Source organism: Thunnus maccoyii, chromosome 4 (genome assembly GCF_910596095.1).
Source record: "Thunnus maccoyii chromosome 4, fThuMac1.1, whole genome shotgun sequence".
Lineage (NCBI taxonomy): Eukaryota > Metazoa > Chordata > Actinopteri > Scombriformes > Scombridae > Thunnus > Thunnus maccoyii.
The window spans coordinates 8,830,410-8,855,013 of record NC_056536.1 but is presented as its reverse complement, the minus strand read 5'-3'; the positions used below and the strand labels follow the sequence as shown (position 1 = coordinate 8,855,013).

Here is a 24,604-nt window from a genome sequence, read left to right as displayed (position 1 = left end):
TGTGTGGTTCAATATCCCAACAAAAGTTATTGTATTTTCTACATGTAAGACACAAATGTCTGTGAGATTGCCAGATTTATTTGCTCTCTTTTTAGTTTTCCCTTAAGTATGATTGATCTTGAAGCAGTGTTGTCGTTTTGCACTGTGACCACATTTGTTACCAATGTGGGTACTCTTTGGCAACCAAATTCCTGTTTCATTTGTCATCGTGATCGATCGTGATCACACCAGTGAAGGCTGCAGCTTCAGTGAACATGATTGGTTCGTCTCTGACCTGCTGCTATCCACTGGTCAGTCCTGGTTCCCATAATGAGCCAGTGAAAGGGATGATATCCGGGTGGGAGAACGCTGTTAATCCTCAGTAAGCATGCTGTATGTCAAACGGCCATGCTGAGAGATTTACAGATCAGTGTTGAGGTCACTCCTCTGTCTCCTGCGGGCGGTTCAGGGCTCGACTCCTTCGCTCTGCCCGGCCTGGTTAACTGTCTGCGGGGGAGGCGGAGGTTCCCGAGCCCCTTAAATCTAACTGCTGTCCAATATTAACTGCAGCACAAACAGAGCAGCGGTAAACAAAAGGCAGAGTAAACACACTCCCAAGGTTTGGAGGACAAACATGGACACACACACACATATTAAGTATAGTAAATAATTCATTAAATGTAGTAGAGTTTCTTTTCAAAAGCTTCAGAAACTCCAGTTAGTCCATGAAATAATAATGGGAAGAACATGATTTATTGATAGGAATTTACTTATTTGAATCATCATGTTAGACTGAGAAAATGTCTCACTGCCTGGCCCAGCTGTTGCACCCTGGGATTAATCCATCCAGGCCAAACCTCAACACACACACACATTTACACACACACACACACACACACACACACACACACACACACACACACACACACACACACACACAATAAGTGTTGAGTCTCCCTCACTCTGCCCGTGAAGGACAAGGTCTCCATCTTCCCTCCGTCCCCGCCATCTTCTGATCTGTGATGTCCCAGCCAGGTCCAGCTGTTTGGACCCAAGTCCCATCCCTGCCCTTCCTGGGTGTCCCGGCTCTCCCTTTCGTCTATCCCTCTAGGGATGGTTAAGACCTCCTCCAGCACATCATCCACCACAGACCAAAAGCCTCAGCTGCACTCTTCCTCTCTGCTTTAAAAATATCAGCCTGGACAGCTAAGAGACCTGGACGCATCCTGGGGATTGAGGAATGTCTCCCAACTTCCCAGATCCTTCATATCTGTGTGAATCCTCTGAGTAAATATCTATGTGTATGTGTGTTTATGTCTTTGCGTGTGTGTGTGTGAAGATAGATCCCGTATTACTAGCTGGAGAGAGGATCTTCTGTCCAGATGAGAGAGTGGATGGAGTTGGAGATGAGCTTTTCAGCAGGGGGGTTTCTCTCCACCTCGGATGGTTACTGCTCCACAGAGCAGCTCCAGTACTACGGTGAGTCCACAGTCACACTTCTATTTCTGCTTCTTTCTCCTTCTTCCTTTTTTTTTTTTGCTATTGCATGTACCTCAGTCCTTACTTTTGCTTCTCCTTCTCTCTCTGTCTTCTCTTGCTTCTCTAAAATAAGCTGTGTTGTTATGCACATATTAGTTATTATTATGTGTACAAAAATAGATACAATAGTGAAGATGTGCTGATATGAGGATTTATGACTCTGTCTTAACTAAAGCGTCGGCATGTGGGTTCAATACATTACATAGATTTAAACCAACACTTGTTTCAGTTGAATTTAAGGAACTAAATGCAGGAAAGACTGAATATGAGACATGAATCTTCAAATCTTATGTGATTTGATTGTCTGGCGACATTTCATTTGCAAAGAACTTCCAGTGTTCAGACTGGAAATGATCAATCAGACTGTGTTAAATGAATTCAAACGATGCTTCACTGATAACATAGTTAGATATTCTGGTGACAGCTGTTTCTATTCTACCGTTTTAAAGGATTAGTGCATCACATTACAAAAAAACCCCCCGGACATATTTTCTCACTTACTTCAAGTGCTATTGATCCATGCAGATAGTTTTGGCTCCATTTGTCGAGGTTTTTTAAAGTATCTGCTTCTAAGATTGCTGCCTCCACCTCAATATACACATATTGTGGTGCTACGATTGACACATTAATTTATTTATAAAAGTCAGAAGCAACATCTATCTCCAGAATCCTTATAACTCTTGATAATCCGCGGGACGGGACACACTGTTAGACGTTTTTTTAAAGGGACTATTTTTCTGGTGGAAGTAGTTCCAATGGAAACTTGTTCACAGTTAACACCTGGTTCACTTGGGAAAATAAAAAACAACTGACCCTTTAAAGTGACTCAGTGTAACCGTCTTATTAAACTGCTGTGACCTCACTTCTAATTGAATCACTCACATCCACTCCTGTTTCTATACAATACAATTTCCACAGTTTTTTAGGAGAAATTAGAATTTTTCAACAAGCTAATTTATTATTTCAGTCCAGTGTTGACTTCAGTAAGTGGATCATTTCTACATTTTATTGTTACACAAGGAGGATGTGACTGCAGTCTACATTTGTGCAACTTCATCTCATTCACTCTCACACTTGATTAATGAATGCCAAGAGTTTATTTACCACCTCTGAGTACTCAATAACATGGAAAATATTGTTCTCGAGGAGGCTCAGCCGGCTCGCTGCGTTCACAGCATGCAGGAAGGCTGCGCGTGCATCGGAGGATCTATTTATACTGACGTGTATCATCAACAAATTCCCCCTGTTGTCTCCCCTCCTGCCCTTAGGAGGAAGGGGATGGAGGGGGCGCTATGGGGGGTTAGTTTGCTGGTGTTGTTGGCTCCCTAGCGTGCGTGGGATGGAAGGGAGGCTGAGGAGTGTTTAGACAGCGTTCAAATGGTTTACAAACAGTGTGAACCACTGCTCTGTCACATGCTGAGAAAGCAAGGACCCCCCAAACTATCGCCGCCATGGTCTGGTAAAGACAGGAAACATCTGGAGAGAAAACGAAAGAGAGAAGAGACAAAAGGAAGGGTTAATAAGCGCCCTTTAAACTGATGACTCTGTTGACACACACATTTAGTCGCCTAGAGCATAGACGTCAATCCATTGAAAGATACAGCATCAAAACTTCCAAAAACACTTACACTAACACATTCTGGGTGGCAAAATTTGTCAATTTTTGATGACTGTTTATCATCATGAATAGTCACTTAGTCAAGAATGAAGATTGATGACTGACAAATAGTGAGAGTGGCGTTCACAAACTCTTTAAAGGGCAGGAGCAAAAACTAAAAGGGGCACCTTGGCCACATGCAGGAATAGAGTTAAATTCAGGTTTAGGGTTAGGGGTTAGGGTTAGGGTTAGGATTAGGATTAGGGTTAGGGTTAGGGGTTAGGGGTTAGGATTAGGGTTAAGGATTTTGCTAAGCTTACAACAGAGTGGCACATGAGGGAATCAGATGTGCTTTGTGCATTACGTGGTCATTATGATACATGCAACAAAAAAAAAATCTAATTAGGTATTAAGAAAAGTATTGAAAGTTCCAGCCTTGTCCATATGCTTTTGACTTCTATGGGTCAGAGAGAAGGGTTGGCTGTGTCTTCAAGTAGGAGGCACAAAGTCTCACATAACAACTTGAGAAAATGAGCAGGAGAAATGTTTTTGTCCTTTAAGTGTGATGAGCAAGGAACACAGAGAGTGTATTGTCTGAGAAATCTGCAACAGGACAAAAGTGAGAGGAGGTTAAAAGTTGGAGGTGTCAGGAGTTTTAACTGTTCAAGGATGGGAATACTTGTTGTGTCTGCCAAATTTAGGTCTTTTTATAAAGGTTCCCACACTCAGTTATTGAAGGGGATCTCCACTGATTTTACACATCAATATGGGTTTACTCATAACGGGGAGGTATGGGGGCGTAACGGGGTCAAGTTTTCAAATCTGAAAAATAAGCAACACATTAAAGGTCTACGTGCCAGAGCAGAGCTATTCTGCTGTCAAACATACATTTAAATGACTAATTTCATTGTACTACTGTAGTCTAATTATACACTGTGCAGCTGTTGGGGAAAAATGAACAAAAATATCAAATCAGACTACAAACAGACTATTAGACTGAATATAAAGGATCATAATCAAAAAGATGATCCCTACGTTTGACTGAGCCCTGTGACATTTCAACATCAATTGCTAATAACTATCATTTCAGAGACTCTTGCTTTTAGGCCCCGAGCCCTCGGTCCCCTGGGCCTGTGCCTGGGAAGCCTGTACAATAATCCATCCGTGGTCATCAGGGTTATCTCAGTTTAGGCTTGGTGACTTTTTTAGCAGAAAGCCTGCATTTTGTTTGAAATATATGGTCATTTATCAGTTGCGGAGAGTCAAACTAAAAATACTGCTATCGAGCTGCCTTATGGGACGTGTAGGAACGTGTTTTTTGAGCTCAATCCATATTAAACTAAAATTTGGGTCATCTCTGCTTGGAATTTGACCATTCCTTAAAGATCCCCCCCAGAGTTGTGAAAATTCTCTGCTTGGAACAATAATGTGTGTCTGATATGTTTTTGCCACAAGGGAAGAAGAACTTTAAAATCCTTAAAATGACATCTACTCCTTCTCCCTCATTAAAAAAAAATCCAGAATCTATGAATATGCAAATTTTGATCATTTCAGAATTTTAACTGCTGGACACACGACATCTCCTACTTCACTGTAAAGTCCATTCTCAGCATTTGTGCACTGGTTTCAAGTTTCCACATCACACTTGTGTAAGTTGAATATAGGACCAGGACTGGCTACAAACTAGTTGTGATGTCACAAATCCTGCTTGTAGGCTCGCCCCATTAAAATCAGTTTTTCAGTGAGCACAGAGAACATTTCCACTTTCAGTAGATGGATGTGAAAACATCCTTCTAGTGTTAAACTCTGCACATACATCATTCAGCACAGTGAAGCTCAAACATCCAACTGTAGGAACAAGAAGAAAAACATATTTTTGAGTGGAGGGGGACTTTAATAAGAAAATTAATCTCTTGTGAGAACCCTAGCCCAACAACTGGAAGTGCAATACCAAATCACTGGAGTACCCTTTAATTACTCCTTAAGGCACAACCACAGTTGAAAAAAAAAGCATGTAAGCAGATTAATGTTATTGTCAGCCTTTATCGTCATGCATTATGTTTTATCCTTCAAATGTCATCCTCTCAGTTGGGTGGGCTCTCCATTTAATCAGTGCATGACAGATCCCACAGCAGTCCCAGACGTGCCGGTCCAGCTGTACTTTACGAGGCCGCCAGTGGTCACACATGTTTTCTCAGCGGAGGCAGGACTTGCAAAACACAAGCTGCCGCACCACACTCAAAGACGTTTCAGCCCATCGCAAGACTGAAAGGCCATTACAGACTGAATGAAGCATCCAGAGAAAGGGATCAAAAAAAATCCTAAATGGCATTGGGAGCTCTCAGCTGCATCCTGTTTCATATAAGTTCACAAGCTCTCACTCTCAGCTTTTTATTGTATCCCCCAAGATCCATTAAAGCAGTGAAGTCACACGAGTCACGTAAGAACACATTCCTATGATGCTCTTTGACTCGCAACAGTGTAATATCATTGCTTGAAATCTTCATTTACGTTTCTGGTCATGTTAGCGTAGTTACTCTCGGTGAATGCTGCTCTCCTCCAAGTTTTAATTAAGTTTTATGAATCCTGTCACATTGGAACCCATTAAAGGATAATTTAGGATTATTACAGCTTGATCATTAAGGTGCTTATATTATTCCATAATTTGATTTTCCTCCTTTTGAAACAGGATGTCAGGATGGTGCAACATGGATCAATTTCAAAGGATGAAGCTGGTGTTAGTCTGTATTTTTCGTATTGTGAAGACAACAGTGTGTTGGTCTCTTGATACTTTCTGACTTCTCAGTCAGAAACTGGGCCCCATGCCCAGTTTATAGTTTAATTTAAAAGAAAAAAACAACTCAGTAATTTCTTAAAAAATTGGTTTTTGCCAACATGACTCAAATGGGACTAAACAGTGCATTTGTTCGGGACTATTTTCAGCTGTGGATTAATATACATTTGATGCTCTAGTGAGAATTTACAGCAACAACGTGGTGATGGAAGAACATGTCAATCATGGCTCAGACATGTGATTTTAACAGTTTTTGGACAATAATGCATGTCAAACAATGCATGTTTGTCAATCAATTCATTGTTGGTTTTGGTCTTTTCATTGGGTTTATTTGATGAGTTGGGCAGAAGGGTTGAGTCACTGAGAAATGAAAGATGACTGAACTTATTTGGACTTTTTAGTTACGCATAATAGTGCAGCATAAGAACTCCATTGGAGATATACTTTTTTCTCCTGGTAGTAGCAGTTGTCTAAGAAGGTCAAGTTTTCTATTTCATGTGGTCTTTAAATGTCATGTCTAAATGCTTGAACATTCTTGCTTGCGTCATTTTCCAAAAGCTTTTTTCTTACACTAAAAATTCTCCAAGAGATATTGTCGAGGACAACTGAGTCCGATCAACAATCTGAACACAAATTTTTGCATTAAGGTCTTAACCTCCATACAAATGCAAATACACGGACAGAAACAGGTTAAAATTGCAAAAAAAAAAAAAAAAAGCATTAAAGTGGTCCACATCTGCAGCTGTACGTTGTTCACTCATTAGTTTTTCAACAGCTCTGATTTACAGTTTTCTTGAATAATTAAAAGTCAAAGTAAAAAGTTTTTATCCATCCGTTTTCATTTCAGACATGCTGGCTGACCCTCTGGGCTACCCCCTGCAGGACCCCGACCTCCAGCTGCTCCCTTACAGCCAGCAACAGTACAGCCCTTCCAACCTGCCCTTCTCCCTCTACGGCTCTCCGTCCTCCTCCACCTCCTCCCCCTCCTCCTCCTCTTCCTCCTCGCAGCCCTGCCATCCTTCGTACCACTACAGCCCCCACTGCCTGGAGGTGCCCTGTGATCCCAGCCCCGAGCCCCACTGTGGAGGCCTCGGTCAGGGGCTCGGAGTGGCAGGGCTTACTCTGGGGCGGAGGTCACGAGTGGGGCCGGGAGGGAAGAGCAGAGGTCAGGACGAGCTGTGTGTGGTGTGTGGAGATAAGGCGTCGGGGTATCACTACAATGCTCTTACCTGCGAGGGATGCAAAGGTGTTTATATTTGTTAACTTGCTGCCTTTGCTGTCAATTTTTGTACACTTTGTTTTCTGTCTTCTCAGATGCTAGTCCCTACAATTCCTTCTTTCCCTCTCTTTACCTGGATGCTGCAGGTTTCTTCAGGCGTAGTGTGACAAAAAAAGCTGTGTATCACTGTAAGAGCGGCGGAGGCTGTGAGATGGACATGTACATGAGGAGGAAGTGCCAAGACTGCCGGCTGAGGAAGTGCCGCGCCGTGGGAATGCTGGCTGAGTGTATTTACCGTAGTGTCATGAAATTAAATGTTTAACATCATGTAATAAAAGAAAAGCCTCCTAAAACAATATGTATTCGGCTTGTTTGAGTCTGAAAATGTGCGTTTTGTCTCTCCAGGCCTTCTGACGGAGGTGCAGTGCCAGTCTAAACGACTGAGGAAAGGAGGTAAAGGCAGAGGACAGGAGGAAGAGGACAACACAGACAGCAGGAGGGTCAGCTCTACCAGCAGGCTACCTGGACAGGTAAAGGACAGCAGGACTGGCTCAGTCTGTGGTTGATCGGACGGTTGGTTAAGTGGATGGCAGCTTTTGGGAGGGGTGGTGGTTGGATAGACTGTTGGCTGTGTAGTGGTTGAGTTCTGTTGGTTTAATGATGCAGAAGAAGTGATGATTCTTTAAATTATTAGTTATTAAATAGTTGTTGACAGTTGGATGTATGATTGGTTGTCAGGATGCTGTAAGTCTAGTATAAAGTCTCCAACATCCTCCCATGCCATCTCAAAGCTCTGTTTACTTTCTAGTTTAAACATCATAATTCTGATTCTGGTTCAACCCCATGTATTGTGTTACCTTCCATCTGCATCAAGGCTTCGTCTGCCAGTTTAACCCGAGAACAGAAGTACATTGTGGACAGGATGGTGGAGGCCCATCGACTGTACAGAGCACAGGACAGCAGCCACTGCAGGGTAGGTCTCAGTGTGGAAAACCTAGTTGTGTTTCCAACACAAAACAAAGTATTTTTCATGTTGTCCTCATGGATTCTTGTGTGTATGTCTTCAGTTGTTTGAGTGGCCGTGTGCAGAAGAAGGGGAGGGTCTGTCTGATGTCGTATCACCTCACCTGCAAAGACTGCTGCAGTTTGCCAGGACAGTGCCAGGTAAGACGGACAAGAATGTGAGACCCTCAAAATCTATAAACAGCTTTGTTCACTTGAGAAAAAATATACAGAATCAAATAAGGGGAAGATACCGTCAAATTACAAAGAAATTCACAGGAGATAAAAGAGAAGTGAAACGCTGTGTCTGTGGTGCTGAAATGACTTCCTGAAATGCTTTTGTTTTTTAGTGAAATGTCTCATCAACATTTAAATGGATTATCATTGAATTTGGTACGGATGAACTGTAATAACTTAAGAGATCTGTTCATTTTTCATCTTGTGCCACTATCTTGTCAACATCTTGATGTATCCAGTACTTCAGTTCAAATCCCTGCAAAACTAATCAGCATAAGCTGTACTTGTGTTTAGTGCAAATTAGTTAATGTTTGCTTTGTTCGCTAAGATAGTGAATAAGGTAAATCTGCTAAACATCATCATGTTAGCATTGTCATTGTGAGCATTTAGCTCAAAGGATCACTGTACAGCTTCATAGAGCTGCTAATGGCTGTAGAATCTAGTCTTGATAATGTCAACAATGACCAGTGAACCTTTAAAATACTGTAAGAGGATTTTAAAACCAATAGTGCCAATTTAATCAACCCTAAGCTACCAGAAAATTCTTGCAGATACATTTCCTATAATCTCTGAGCTGGGCACTGCAGTTCTTAGCAAACGCTACATAAACAGGAGAAAATAGTGCATTTGTCAGGAACTATTTTCCCCTGTGGATTTGGTTCTCTAGTGAATATTTACAGCAGCAGGGCAGCGTGTGTTGGATTGACTCCAAATGAACTACAGAGACCACGTTCATCATAATGAAGGAACTATATGACTTGATTGGTTTTTAATAGTTTTTGGAATACAATGGTGCAGAGGAATAAGCTACATTAGGCTCAGGCAGTACATGATTTACTTAATACATGATTCTGGTCTTTTCAGGGTATTTGCTGACGAGGAGAAAAATATAGAATATCAGTCTTATCCTTTAAACCTTGATATTTTTGCAAGACTTCTAGGGACTACAGCAAAAACTGGTGAGATATTTGGTCAGTGTGAAAGGAAATAATTAATAAAATGGTTCATTCCATATATGACATGACACGTGATAATAACACATAAATAAAGACTTTAAGGAAATAACTATTGGAACACTGCCCCCAAATATACAAATGGCAAATTTTTAAGGCTAAATCACGTGCATACAGTAAAATGCAGTCCCCTGTCGAAAAAACAATTCTGCCATTTAATGAATATTTAATTCTTAGGATATCCTAAAAATATTAAACAGGCATATATATATATATATATATATATATATATATATATATATATATAATGATGTAATGATGTTCTCTATGCAGGTTTTGACCTCCTGGACTTTCCAGACCAGAGCTCTCTTTTGTCCATCTCTTCACTGGAGATCATGTTCCTACTCTCAGCGCAGCAGTTCTCCAATAACCCAACAAGCCCCAGTCCAGGTCAGTAAACTAACATGAGAGGAAAATGGTCACATCATAACCCCCCCCCTTGCATTCCCATGTAGACTTGCATTCAAGTTGGTATAAAGCAAGTTCAGCCTGATATTAAATCAAAACAAAACATTTTCTCTGTTATCAGCCCTGCAGCTTTTCAATATGTCAACACACAACTGGCTGAGAAATGTAGAGTCAAAGGAAAACATCCACAGCAGGATGTTGGTCAATTCAGGTGAGTCCAGATAGACTCAGAAAATATCTTAGTTGTGGGTATTTTATATACAAAAAATAAATGAGGCATTTCCCATTTACTCGTGTAAACAGGAAGCAGTGAGGATCTCCTCGCCCCCGTGCTCAACTTCTTCCACAGCATGGCAGCGCTGCAGGTGACAGAGGCTGAATACACCCTGCTCACCGCTACAGCTCTGCTCTGCTCAGGTCAGACCAGCAATCTGTGCTCTCTGGTTCGTGGATGTTTGGTTTGGAATAATCCAATCAGTTATCAGCTATTCAACTGTCAATAATCATTATAAACCTATCTGGAGCTCCTCAGCAGGTTGTGATAGTAAAATGACACCTTGAAATGATTCACTCAGTCTGTCTGAAAGGGTTCGACTACAGACTTCATCAGGGTTTAAATTGACTCTTCACATGCTTCACTGAGGTTTGTTGATTCTGACATTTAGACTGAAGCTGACAAAAACTGGAATCTAATCAGATTTAGGCCTGTCATAGATTTGCTGTGAGAGTCGTTTTCATACAGTAGCTGTTTCAAAAGCGGATATAAACACAAAGAAACATCTTGTCCATGTTTTGGTGATGTGAACCTCTCTCTCTCTCTTTCTCACTCTGTCCTGCAGACCGAGCGTCCTTACTGGCAGCCAGCTGTGTCGAGAAAATGCAGGAACTGATCCTGGACCTGCTGTCCAGGATGTGTGGGACCCACGCCGGAGCTGCACGGGGGGGACCACAGCGGTTTGGCCGTCTGTTGGGCAGACTGACGGAGCTACGGACCCTTCGTCACAACTACCTCCTTTTGACAAGACAGCAGTCTGGACACTGACGGAGATGAAAACCACCACCATCATCTCTGGAGAGTTCCATGTTTTAATTTCAGGACTACACGGTCCTGCATGAGCTGAGAAATTGTACAAACACTGTGTTGAAGAATGTAACATTTGGAAATGCAAGGTTTTTGACCTGATAATGATCAGACTGTGATGGATGAAGTCGGGTTGTTGCAAAGCTGACACACAAATCTTCCACCATTTTCTCAGTTGAGTTCAATTCTGCGGTCATTTCTGCATTTTAGCCTCTTTATAGGACTGAAATGTGCTTGTTGACTGCTGTAGTTTGTTTGAGCAAAGAAAAACGTATAGATCTTTTTATACCTGTTGTATACAGCTAACATGTACACTTCTGTATTGTTTAAGTTAAATGAAAATGCAGACTGTGTGCTAACTGGAGTTCATCAGTGGAAAAGAGAATTTTCTGACTAATCAGAAGCCATAAAGACACATATATATATAACTCTTGGGAGAGATTCTGAGCAAATGCCCTGCATGCAAACAATCCTTGATCTCGAGCATTTAATATTAAACATCTAATATCTTCCAAGTGATAATTATAAAATGATGAGAACTGAACCCACCTTTCATTGAAAAAGAGACAAAACCACAGTTAAGTATCCCAAAAGGTTTTTAATAGAGCATTTATTTCCCAAAATGAGGAAATACTGGTTCAGACAAAGTATTTGGTGAGTAGGTAAAATATGCAGGTAGTACAAGCTTATAAAGGTGTATTTTTCCATCTGATAAAATGGGGCTCTGCAGCACTCTCAACAATAAATAGAATCTTCTGGGGGGTCAGCAGTGAATGATGGGGGGGGGTTGGTCTTGAGTCAAATCATCGAAAACAAACCAAACGTGAATTCATCTGTTAAAATGTTGGCTGCATGTTTTTAAAACCTCACTCTATTTGTTTTAAATAAGATTTCATTTTCTCGCCTTTAACCAATATAGCTTTATTTCTATAGTTCTGTCTTCCATAAATAAATTATTTCTCTCTGTATCAAAAAGAGAATTCAATATAAAGAACAACGGCTCATTGTGTTGTATGCTCTGAATGTACACACGCACACGCGCACACACACACTCACACACACAGCACAATGAAAATACATCAAAGACAAGCTAAGTTCACTGCAGCAAGTCAGGAATTATTTCATCTCCACAAATATACACAGCCTCACTTTGCCCCCTGTGGGTTGATTGAAATACGCATTTTTAAACAGCAACATTAAATTAAATTAAATTGGGTTTGATAATACACATACATATGTACACAAAGTGTGCCTTTATAATATACAAGTATCTTTGTAAAAGATTAAAATGTAAAAAGCTATTGTATAAAAGATGGCAGTGATCCATTCATACGTCTTCTGCGTTTCATATAAATATGTCAAATCTCTTTTCTGACAATTTGATTCCTTGGCAGTAGCATTATACAAAATAGAGGGGAATTCTTTTACATTTGATCCAGACACACAGCTTTAACACATCCAGGTGGAGTAAGCAGATACCTCGAGAAACCCCTCAACAGGGAATTAACGCTTACTGACTGCAGCAACATGGAACCTAAGGGTGACTTCATTCACATCTGGAGCTCCACATCCTTAACAGGGACACGAAGGCAAACACCACTGCTCTGTGTGTCAGACACTAGTGGTTTGGTAATGAACTACAGTCCACAGCAGCCTCTCCAGACCACAGTGTGAATACAAACTCGGCTCGCAGTAGGACTCGGCCCGCCCGCTGCTTTAAGACCAAAGAGAAATGCATAGTGGCTGAACTGTGGGTGCACACAGGGTTCGCTGCTGCCCCCTACAGGTAGTTGGAGGCCACGAAGCCGTGGCTGTGGCTGACTCTGCTCTGGTGGATGATGGCGCGGTCGTATGCCACCTGGACAGATTTGCGGATGCTTGACTTGCGGCCCTCCATTATGCGCAGCTTGTCCGCTGTATCGTCTACACCCAAAGGTGTCACCTTGTCACGTGGGAGCCACTGCCTACATCACCAAACATGAAAGAAAATCAGGACTGTCAGAGCGTTTGAACAAGAGTGATCATGCCTACTTTCACTGCTTTAACCTTTTACTGAGTCCTACATACATGTGTTTGATGTAAACATATAACTAATAACTATTTTTACTGATAAAAAGTATGTTTTTTCCCAAATCTTCTATTTAAATGTTCATCATGAATACTTCACCAGTGGTGAAGTATTTGGTATGTTTTATGTTTTTTTAGGGCAGCAGATGCGCTGGTAGTTATGAATCTCCTGAACTGTCTTTAACCAAACACCTGCTCCGTGACCTCTGACCTCACTGTGGCAGGAGGAGCACTGCAGTACATTTGAGTATGATTAACACTCACCATGTCCGCTTGTTGTCAAAGAAGAGCACCAGGTAGAGCCTCTCGTTGGTCTCCTCCTGCCTCTGCTCCCCCAGACAGAGGACTTCTTTGGGTGGGACAGGGATGGGCACCCCATTGTGCAACAGGCCCTCCTCGGGCATCTCTGGGTCGATGATCTGGAACAAACAAGCGCACATGTCAGCGCACAGAGATCCTCTACAGTCCTAGGGAGCCTCTGATCTTTGGTCGCTTCTAGGGCTGGTTATACATGAACTGAAGCTTATCACACTGTCAAACTCAGGTAGTTAGATGGAATAATGGATTACCAGAGCAGGATAGGAGGGATATCCCCGAGACTTGGCCCACACCAGATCTAGTGGCTCCAGCTCTGTCTCTTCCTCAGATGTTTGGCTGCAGTTGCCTGTAAAACAGCAGACACTCTGACTCATTGGTATGCATCCTCAGCTACGAGGACACTCTATGCAAATACAATTTAAAACTAAGTGTTCTGAGTAGCCAGCAGTCAATCGACAGTTCAGTTTGACTTGCAAAAAAAAAAAAGAGAGAAAAAAGAAACATACCGGTGTAATCTGTGTCTCCGTTGACTATCTCCAGGAAGGGAACTTTGGAAAGAGCTGGTTTCCCGAGGCTTCGTTTGGGTGGCGAGCTGCTGTAAGAGCACATTGTATAGTCAGTGTGCAGTCAGTCAATACTAAAACCAGACAAGCCCTGATAACAGATACACCATGTCTTACATTTCTTTGCGGAGGACTGGGCAAGGGCTGTACTCGGAGTCGGACCCGCCGTCTTTGTGCTTGTTGAAGCCATTGGTCAGTCCTGAAAGCAATCGAAAGAAATCTCAGAACAGCTGCTACCGAAATAACAAGACCAGGAGCACAACTAGACAGAAAAGTAGACCTCATCTCAGTCACAATGAAAACAAAAATCAGTGCAAAACAGTGCAGCACACAGTAATCACAGATAACTGGGAGTGTTGGGACGGTGCATGGATTGATGGAATAGTTTTTGTGGTGTTACAGTGATAGATTTGTCTGGTTTTGTTGGCAGGTAGACTGTGGCGGGAAAACCTCCAAGAGAGAAACCTCAGAGAGAAACTGTAACATCTGTAAGTGCACTCTTAACTCCCCTCCACATACTTTTTGCTGTCTGACACTTGTTATTTGTATCTGTTAAGACATACTGGTAGCGAATAACAAAGTACAGTCCGCACATTCCAAACAGCATCTTATGTGATCAGTGAAGTCTAGCCGGTTCTAAAACACCACCCTGAGAGGAAGACCTTGGGGGTGAAGAAATGTCAATAACTTCTAATTAAAGCTTCTCACCACTTTCCAGTGTATGATTTGGTGTCTTGTCCAGCTCACCATCTGAGCATGTATTTCGACTGGGGGTCCACTGTTCATTGAGGGTCGGGGGTCCTGGGCTTTTCTGTGGGGTCTTGGATGAAGTGGACAAAGGCAATGAGGATGGGGTGCTGGCTGTGGAGTTGGGTGCTGAGGGGCTGCTGCTTGTATTCTCGTCCTGCGATCCCTTTCCATTCAGCAAAGGATTGTCTCTCTCTCTGAACAGCTTAGCTCCGTTTTTTGCCTTCTTGAATAATACGGAGGTTCGTCGTCCAACTCCCCCGGTGGCGGGCCGTGTGGGAGTGCCGAGTTCTGGCAGGCCGTTAGGCACCACCTGCCCGTCACTGTGCAAATTGGGAGGCTGTGACGCCTGCCGCTCCTGCGCTTTAGTGCAATTAATGTTCTCTGTGGTGCTGTCTGAGAGGTCTTCGTCCAGCTTTAGGCGTTTGCAGGGCCAACTGGGGGACTGGGGCTCCCCTATGATTGGCCGCAGGGTGGGAGGCTCCAGAGGTGCATCCCCCTGTCGTGGAGGAGGAGCCGGCCCTGTAGGTTCCAGTGTCGGGGGCGAAGTGGATTTGAGGTCTTCTGGAAGACGGGAGGAGAAAAATGAAATTCAATTTCACTCAGCGTTTATTTCAAATGAACGTCCATTTAGTATGTAGTGTGATGTGGTGGTGCAGTATTCACACGGGAAAATGGTGTCCCTTCATAATGATATACATTTGATACTAACAGTCTAACCAAAGCCCAAAGGGAGTTGAGGTACTCTGTAGGTATGGAACACCGTATCAAGACGAGTGAAGAATTATTTTTGCTCTCACAACTGAACACCAGTAACATGGTAACAGGGCAGTATTTTATGACACAATCACAGGTGTTCTGCTGCCCTCCTCTATAGTAGTAAGAGACTGTTTGACTGGACTAGCCTGTAGTCAGAAGTGGGATGATATGGCATGACTGTACATGGCCAATGGAGAGTGGTGAGTCCATGAGAGTGATGTATAAAAGAGGTGCAGACATAGAGTGCACTTGGAGAGAGGAGTTGTGAGGCAGCCATGGCTAACGAGACTCTGTGGGCCCCTACTTACTAGACTGGAGACAGTGGGGTGGTTGGGGTTGGTGCGTGGGGGGGACCCTGGCTCAATTACCTGAGGACAATGTTCCGTTAGCTCATGTTCACAACTGGTCTCATTGAAAAAAAGTGGCTTTTAAAAAAGGTACATGCATTGGCAAATTCATACTATTGAAAATTAAGTGCTTTTCATCACCCACCTTTGTCTGAAGACGAAAGGCCATTGTCCACCTTGGCGTCTTTATCGTCATCTTCCTCGTCATCATCATCCTCGTCCTCTTCTTTCAGATGTCCGTTGTGAAGGTTGTGGCGGGGGCCCTGCCTGTAGCGGATGCTGTTGATTTCACGACGAAGCAGGCGGATGCGTCGAGTCCTGGCGCCACTGCATCGCATGGAGGTGACAAAATCCAACTTGTCCAACAGCTCCTTCAGCTGTTCCTCCACGGTCATATGAAGCCGGTTTTCTGGATCCAGCACACTGTCAACTGCACAGGACAGGAAGGAGTTAGGCTAATGATGAAGCTAGCATGCATGTTCCACTAAGGCCCAACAAATATGGGTTTAATACTGACATTTTTCAATTGAAGCTGATTAGCTGAGATACAATATTTCTAACATACTGGTTATGAACAATGCTGTGGTAACAGTGGAACTTAAACATCTTCTATATCAGGTTTTCATACCGTCAACAGTGGCACCACATCTACACTGCACAGATACAGTATACTGTAACTACTTTGAACGACACTGTTATATCTCCAGTACCAGGGTGATTAACATATCAGTTCATTGACACAAGAGTCAGAAAAACAACAACGTTGATACAAAAAGCAAAATTCTGCAATTTTTTTCCACAATCGCAACAGCACTTAAAATAGATGCAGTGCTTTCTGACCCAAACAGCTGATCTGCAGCGTAATACAGTGCGCAGCATGTGTAGGAACATGGAAGTTCTACGGTTGAGGAAATGTAGTGCCAAAGGAAAGAGCCGTCTGTCTGGCGAGGTAAAGCAGTGAAAATATTCTAAATATATCGTACACTTAAACTAATACTGATTTTTTCTTAGGTGGGCTTTTTTATGTGGCTAAAATATGTTTTGCTGCTGGTCCAGTCCACAGCAGTACAGTGCTTAGCTTCTGTTCCTGTACTCCTACTTGTTTCTCCAAACTGGGAGTGTGCCGATCCAAATCTACTGCAGATAATACACTGACTGTGGATAAGTACCTCATAAAACCCCACTTCCAAAAATCTGATCTATCCCTTTAAGCAAGGTCTGACCTAGACTAGCCCTCTTGATATTTGGGCAGATGACCTTCTTCCTGTGTTTACATTCTTGTTCTCACCCCAGACACACCTAACCGATGAGCAGAGTGACCATTCACATGTTTGCTTTTTGGTTCGCTTGTATATTTTTGTTGTGAAAAGAAACCAAACTAAGGAAAAAATGCGGCATGTTTACAAAATCATTCACTGATTCAGACCAGAGCAAAACACTTTAAGGTTTAAAAATTCCCTTAAAGTAAATCTGAACACACAAACACACACACAGAATCTGAACTGTGCTCAGTTTCACTAACATCCAATTAACTCTTACTTGTAGTGAATACTAGTTACAAAAACATGTTTCTTAATTGTACTGGATGATAGATATGTATTTAAATGTGTATTGAATCATATGAGATGGATACATACAGACCCTTATCTAAAATACTAAATACATCCAGTGTTTACATTTTGAACCGCCACTGTGACTTACCATCTTCCCATGAGCAGCTGTAAAAGTCTCGTTTCTGTGGTGACTCTGGGAGGTGCATGCCGGTGTCCAGTTCCAGGCCGGTATTGGTGGCTTGTCGCTGGGCATGGCGCAATATGGCTCCCCCCAGGTCTCGAAGACGTAGTGCTGCCCGGTGGAAGACTGTGTCCTTGGTGTTGTAGAGGAGGCAGTTTGACACCATCAGGTTAAAGTCGGCCTCCAGGTCAGCCACTGAGCGGTAGGCATGATTTTCCAGCTTAGAGCGCATAGTGGAAAAGTCCATGGGCTGGCTGATGAACTCCAGGTAGTCGGGGACCTGAGGACAAGACACAACAAGCGTTAATGACAACAATGGACACATATTGACAAATAAAATACAAATTAGTCACTAATTATCATTAGTGTGACAAACTTGTGCGCTACTTGCTTACTAACTGAAGTGCCATTTCTTGTGTATTGCATTGTGTACACATCCTACTGCAGTCTAAGAACCAAACAATATGCTCATTGAGGTCGCAATATGTTACTATTTCTGGCAAGGTTGCAAGGCTGCAGTTGAAAACAACACTATGAGAGTGGTGAGAATAAATTAACACTGTGTCTATACAGAGCGTTACAGGCGTGTTTATCAGTCGTCTGTCTCACATACGTCTAATGGAACATTAAGCATCTATGTTAATTCAGTGCAACTTTCTACAAAGCCCGCATAACCGTGACCCAAAGCGTATTTTTAGGCTTCAAGTCTATTTTCCTTAATTTTATGTGCATAACTACAGTCATAGTGTGTTGGGCTCTGAGCGCTTCCAAAATGTGGATGACAAACGCTCAACACTTCCTTAACACTGCCAGTTTAGACACAGACGGAACGCTTGCTGCTGCTGCTCTGCTAAACGTGCTGCTCATGCTACGCTTTCTGTGTAGTTGCAGCTAAACACTGAGCTGAAACTCCCTGCAAAGCTCTGTAAAGCTGCAGGGAGCTGAAGAGCTGGGTGATAATTCTCAGTAGGTTCATCACTGTGAGCGACGCCTCTCACATGACACATTTTCATTTCATACATTGTAATTAGAATAAATATATAAATATAATGGATTATAGTCTCTTTAAGGTTAAACCCTGTGCACTTTCAATGCTTTTCTTTATTACACCCTGCATGCATCAGGTGCCAAGTGTTATCACAGTGAAATGTCTGACCTCCTTGATGTTGACTGGCTCTGCAAATATCTGGGCTGTGTCTTTCTCCTGTAGTTGGTCCAGGGTCGAGCGGAGTAGCACCAACATTGGGGTCAACTGCATCTCCAGAGCGGCCTGATGAACTTTGACCTGTAGTTGTCAGAGGACATGCATGAGATACATGGAAGAGAATTCAGACCCAAGTTTTTACGGACCAACAAAGGCTAGAGAGAAGAGAAGCAATGTGTAATGTTAACTAACAATAAAATGTGACACAATCTAAATATTTCTACAAAGATGTCCACAGATAACCAGAATATTGTTTTCTGTCCTCATCTGGACAGATTCCAACATCCACAGACAACTGGCTGTCCAGAGCATCATATTGATCACTTTCAATTCTGATGGCTTTTACTTTTAAAAAGGTATTTGTTAGGGCTGCTCCTTAAAAGTCGCTGAGTTGATGCATCAGTGGAGAAGCACCTGAGTTGACTCGCATTTTGTCAGTCGAATTGCTGCCTTTTTTTTTTAGCTACGTCATTATAAACTGAGTAACGCAGGGTGACAACATGACAGGCTGTAAACTTTTACAGATTCTTGTACATAGCCTAACTGTGATGGAAACAGAGGGATGATGGAAGAGGAGGACAGCATAACACAAAGCAACTGTTTCCTGCTCTGAGCTCTCAGCTCTGATTTTAAATGCAGCAAAGTCAGCTAAACTACTGTTTAAACGGATGCAAACCAACGTCTCTACTGCCTCCTCCTCTACCGATCGACTCTTTGGCTGACAGTGATGTCAGCAGCTGGCAGGAGAGACACTCTGATTTTATAACTGAACTAATTTCAGGACGCGCAATTTCACTTCTCTGACTGCGCAGAAATCATTTTCACATCACGAATGATGAGCAACGGCATTAAGACACAAGTCTTACAGGTAGACTATGAGACTAGTATAGCTTTTATATCAGTTTAGAGTTGGGCGGCTGTTCTGCAGGCATGCTTGATTGTTCTGTGACTAATGTAACGGTGTGGAGACATATAACATTTATCACAGGAAGCTGTATTGAAGTAAGACATACAGCCTCATATGAGAATAGTGGTTTCACATCACAAGGGTTTCAAGTCTATGCAAGTTCAGTTCAGTTGGGGACAGCCCTAGTATTTGTTGTAACACAGCTCTACTCATTAATCGGTGCCACCAGTTTGTTTTGCCACTCAGTGAAAGCGCATACCGTCTATAGGACAGGCTATAAAAAGCCAAACCATCCAAACATCTCAGAACTTCAGACTGCACTGGAGGACAGTGCATAACACAACACCTTCTACCGTGTAGTCCCCAAAGTTTCCGTGTACTTTCAATTTCAAAATTTATTTCAGTTTCAAAATACTGTATTCTGTACATAGGACGTTTCTGCTTTGACAAGCCTGTATATGAAGCACTGTTAGTGTTCTGGTCTGGGAGCATGTGAATTTTGTCTGTGTATGTTACCTCTTCTCGTTTAAGTTTCTCCCTCTTGCGGATGAGCTCCACCAGCAGTCTGGCTTTTTCAAGGTCATGCCGAAGCTTCTGCCAATATCTCAGTGCTTCTCTTGCTGCGGAAACCTTTTCGTCCACCTCAGGCTAAAAAGTACAACATGTTTTTAGTGCCTCATTGCATAAACACTGTATCAGAAATGTATCTAAAGGGAATCAATTAATTTTAGAAATTGTTCTGTATGATTATGGCCAAATGAATACATTGAATACAAAATGTTATTATCAGAGTTCAAAGACACTTATGATGTAGTTATGTTTCCTGCCTGACCTGTTCTGTATTCCTTTGGGATTGGACATTAGAGTGCAAACGCCGGACCAGCGGCACACCGTTCCTTGATTGACGTTTCAATAACCAGTAGTTATGCAGCCTCTGCATGAACTGGTTTTTCTTTTGGAAGAGGATTCCTTTGCAGATGATATTCAGCCTGTAAAAAAGGGACAGATGTAGGTTGGTATTGCTGTCAATAGATAACTTCAGTTCAGTTGAGTAAAACCACACAACACTCTGGCTCCATCAAAATGTTTTTTTGAAAATGTTTTGACCAAGTTGGCCTTCATTGGGTGTGTTGAAGATTTGATGCAACCATCTTGGTCAAAACATTTGGCACAACAAAAAGAAATCTTTTCAAAAGGAAATCTAACCTGCTTGTGGGTATTTGATGCACTGTCACTTGTGGTGAAGCAGTGTTCTGTGCAGTTGACTCTGTGCTCTTCTTCCCTTTCTTTTTATCCACCTTGGCATCATCGTCGGACTTTCTGCCTTTTTTCGGTGTTGTAGGACCATCTGTGTAGGCACTTCGTCCTCTACTAGCCCTCCCTCTGCTGCCCACCACTCGTCCTTCATTCTCCTCGTCTGAGACGGTTTCTTGGCCTGGAGGCGAATGAGCCTCACAAAATGCTGTCTTCTTAACAGAGAAAGTGGTCCCGTTGACGTTTGTCTCTCGCACTGGATCGATCTTCATAAACAGACCAGCACGCTGAGCACATGTGACATGAAACGCAGTGTAACAGTTGGCCTTGTGGCACTGGATAGATGCACCACGGCCCTTCTGCTTACACAGGTAGCAAGTCAGTTTCCAGCGTGCTGGGGGAATGTTACCGACCCCTTCCACTGGTTCCAGAAACACTGTGTTGGCAAAGCAGACCTCAGGGATCCAGATGGCACAGACCACATGTGCCCAGCGGCCATCGCTCGTTTGCTTAAAGGCGCCGCCTCGGTTCGGACATAGAACACAGTCAACAGGTTTCTGAGGGGACTGGAGGCAGCAGCGGCACAGCCACTGGCCCTCTGGGATGTAGGGCACTCCGTAGCACTCCTGGTGTACTGCCAGGTTGCAGGAGTCGCAAAAGAGGATGACGTTGCTGTTGAGGCACTCGTCATCCAGGCACACGCAGCAGAAGGCATCGTCATCAATAGAGCTCTGAGAGGGCGCCCGGCTGCGGGCTTCAAGGTACGCCTCCTCCTCCAGGCGGTCCACCAGCAGCTCGAAGGTGTCTGATGAGACAGCTGAGTAACCCTCTGACGTCCGGCCAGCATTGACCATCTCCAACCAGGCAGCGTCCTCTTCGTCCATGTCATATTCCGCCTCAGTTTCCTGCTCCTCAGTTGAGCGCTCAATAAAGCGGTAATATGCTGTAGGCAGAGGAGGAGCCTCGACTGGTGTGAAGGTCTCTAGCACACGAAACTTAGGTTCAGGGAGGGTAACGTGGTGGTGATGCAACGCGTTTAACTTTTCAGGTGTTTGTGGATGAGAATTTGGGCAGTGGTTCTTGGAAGATGGTGGCGACTTAACAGAAGGACATTTGGAGTCTTTCCTGCGGCCTCGGGGTGTGACGGTTTTGCGGACTGTTTGGGCACTGCTGGTGGGGGGTGACGGCTGCTCACTGTTCTCCTTGTTGCTGTTACACTCACTAATGTCCTGGGCCATCATCTCATCTTCAGTAATGACCTCCAAGGGCTCCAGAATGGAAATGCGGTGAAGCCTACCGTCCAGCTCCACTTCCACCACCTTCTGAGCCTGGGCATAGGTTAGGGTTTCTCTGCTTGGAGATGCTTTGAGGCTGTAAGGGGATGGGGATCGCTGGCGGGCACCCCCACGCCCGCCAGCTGTCCCATTGGACTTCCTGACATCTGCTCCACCTCCTACGGCCACCTGGCCTTTTCGACGTGGCTTCCTCATAGGCCACCAATCACACTTTCCCTCCTGTTGGTTTAAGAGGAAACAGAATAACATGAGAAAACTGTGTGGTGTCAGACAATAAATATTGCTCTTGGGCATAATGCAGCTAAAAACACTGGCAACATATTTTATATGTTTTACAAGAATTAAAGATAGCCCTCTATAATTCTACTATTCATGCAGGACGTTGCCCATTACCAGAGCTATGATATATTTGCTGTTATTGTTTGTTTTTGTTATCTTAATTGTTCAGTAATCACGAATTCTAATCTAGATTTTTTTCTCTGCAACTTCAACAGCTTATTTCCCCTTGAGATACATATATATTATTCACAGGAATAAGCAAAACATAATTCCATTTCTGTAAAAATAAAAGCAATTAAGATAATAAACAAGCTTTGAACTTCTTGACATATTAAGTTAGTCAAAACAATCTCTTTGTCGTTTTACTGTCTTTCTTTTATCTTTTTAATCTATTTTACCTATTTTTTTGAGTCTAGCTTTTATTCCACTCTATTTTATCATTATAGATTTTAAATCTATTTTATTTCATTTTCATTTTATTTTTTATTTGACTATTTTACTATTACTACTATTATTGTAGCTTTTAAATCTTTTTTTATTGTGTTACATTTCCATCATTTTTATTTCTTCCATGTATTGGTCTCAGATTGTTTAATTTTTTATTTTTATGGTCTACACTTTTTATGTCTTATTATCAGCTTGTCAGTTATCTGTGAGGCACTTGGAACTGCACCAACTTGTATGAAATGTGCTATACAAATAAAGTTTGACTGATTGTATTTTTCCTATTATTAGGCAGGGCTGTGGCACCTGCATTGTAAACATTCCTTCACACAATTCAACTCACAGAACTCAATTTAAGTAGCTAAATGCACAGAACAATTACTGACAGATGACCAACTGTCAACTTGAGATGTACTCTTCACTGTCATTACACCCAGAGCCAGTAAAATACAATAACAATAAAATAACACATTTAATTTGTACGGCACTTTTCATTCACAGTGAAACTCAAAGTGCTACATCTGTAAATTAGATTATTCTCGACTTTATCTCATAAACTGTTGGCAACTATTATCAGGACTAGCCACAACACAACAGGCACATCACCAACCAATCAGCTTTCAGGAAAGTTTGACTGATCCAGCCCAGAGCCAATCGCCTTCATGAATGCCACAGCCTCAACAGATCAGTGTCCTTTATTTCAGGAGTAAAATGTCAGCCATATTTACAGTTTTAAAAACACTGTTAAAAGATCTTATACGGTCTAAATCTTTTAATTGCAGCATTGACATTGTGAAGCAATGGTTAATCACTGTTAATCGTTGAGTCGGGATGAGAAAGGCACAGTATTGACATAGCTAGCCTGCTAACTTTGGAATATGGGCAATACTTACGTTAGCTGGATTTTTTTTAAACGTTGACAAGACACAGAACAAGTTAAACCGTTGCTGGTTGAAACAACAGTTAAAAGTTCTGTATTAGTCTGTAATAAACAACCAGTATATAACACCGTCTTACCTATTATGGCAACTGGCTGACACAAGTAGCTCGACAGCCGGCGGTGTGAAGCCGCTTCTTCAGTAATGGTTGCCCGGCCAGCAGCCTTTTACTCGCTGTACTCTCGGAGCTAATAGCTGCCGTTAGCCAGCTGCAGTTTGCTGCTACAGCCGGTATATTTCGCTGTTTAATAACTTAACGTTTCCGTTTCCTCACAACGCGGCGTTTAGGAGGCAAGCAGTTAATCCCAAAGGCTTCCTGAGAACACAAGTGGTATATTTACATGAATAGTCTGACAAACTGTTCATTGACGAGCCAATTTTGTGAAGGAAGAGGGGAAATACTAGCCTCCTCTGGCTAGCTAGCTAGCTATTTGGAGTCCAGAAAATGCTACATCAATATTAGCAAAAGTAAAAACATGGGACTTCCGGATGCATTTTTCAAAATAAAGTCCCTATTGACGGATACATTTGTTTATTTTCTTTTGAAAATGAATTTGTTTATTTATGTATTTTTAAATTTTGAGTAAGATGAGTGATAAAAAAGCACACATGACACGGGGCAGTACATAGAGGTGAAATAAGAGAACCAGACAATAACCCAAACAAAACAACAACATAAACAAAATAATAAAAAAGATAAATAAATAAATACAATTTTGGCTAAATACTAGATGTATGTGTGTGTATGTTTGTGTGTCTTTATGTGAAAAGTGCCCTGAGATATAACTTTTGTTATGATTTGTTGTTGTGTAAATGAATTTGACTTGACATAACTTGCGAGTGAGCAGAAGGGACAGATACTATTTTAAATGCTTTCAC

At 42.4% G+C, this 24,604-nt stretch overlaps 2 protein-coding genes across 2 annotated transcripts; one reads left to right on the top strand and one right to left on the bottom strand.

Annotated features, from left to right (window-relative positions):
* Positions 1-1,144: 1,144 nt before the first annotated feature.
* On the top strand, positions 1,145-11,727 carry nr1h5 (nuclear receptor subfamily 1, group H, member 5). The gene is made up of 10 exons (XM_042409349.1): positions 1,145-1,458; positions 6,757-7,155; positions 7,275-7,415; positions 7,534-7,658; positions 8,003-8,101; positions 8,196-8,292; positions 9,654-9,770; positions 9,910-9,999; positions 10,092-10,205; positions 10,628-11,727. The coding sequence occupies exons 1-10, from the start codon at positions 1,362-1,364 to the stop codon at positions 10,828-10,830; spliced, it is 1,482 nt and encodes a 493-aa protein (XP_042265283.1). The 5' UTR covers positions 1,145-1,361; the 3' UTR covers positions 10,831-11,727.
* brpf3b (bromodomain and PHD finger containing, 3b) lies at positions 11,448-24,202 on the bottom strand. Its single transcript, XM_042409348.1, has 13 exons — positions 23,805-24,202; positions 20,722-22,283; positions 20,348-20,504; positions 20,032-20,163; positions 18,561-18,689; positions 17,372-17,684; positions 15,816-16,100; positions 14,526-15,128; positions 13,935-14,016; positions 13,761-13,849; positions 13,506-13,600; positions 13,201-13,355; positions 11,448-12,833 (listed from the first exon to the last, which is right to left on the bottom strand). Exons 2-13 carry the CDS (start codon positions 22,257-22,259, stop codon positions 12,650-12,652), a joined length of 3,762 nt encoding a protein of 1,253 aa, XP_042265282.1. The 5' UTR covers positions 22,260-22,283; positions 23,805-24,202; the 3' UTR covers positions 11,448-12,649.
* Positions 24,203-24,604: the final 402 nt, after the last annotated feature.

Excerpts from the sequence above, each read along its gene's own strand:
- nr1h5 (XM_042409349.1), top strand. The coding sequence starts at position 1,362 with ATGAGAGAGTGGATGGAGTTGGAGATGAGCTTTTCAGCAGGGGGGTTT. Across the intron at positions 8,102-8,195 it reads AGGACAGCAGCCACTGCAGG|TTGTTTGAGTGGCCGTGTGC; the intron begins GTAGGTCTCAGT and ends GTATGTCTTCAG. Across the intron at positions 10,000-10,091 it reads CAGGATGTTGGTCAATTCAG|GAAGCAGTGAGGATCTCCTC; the intron begins GTGAGTCCAGAT and ends TCGTGTAAACAG.
- brpf3b (XM_042409348.1), bottom strand. The coding sequence starts at position 22,259 with ATGAGGAAGCCACGTCGAAAAGGCCAGGTGGCCGTAGGAGGTGGAGCA. Across the intron at positions 13,850-13,934 it reads CCAGTCCTCCGCAAAGAAAT|CAGCTCGCCACCCAAACGAA; the intron begins GTAAGACATGGT and ends GTGCTCTTACAG. Across the intron at positions 13,356-13,505 it reads ATCCCTCCTATCCTGCTCTG|ATCATCGACCCAGAGATGCC; the intron begins GTAATCCATTAT and ends TGTTTGTTCCAG.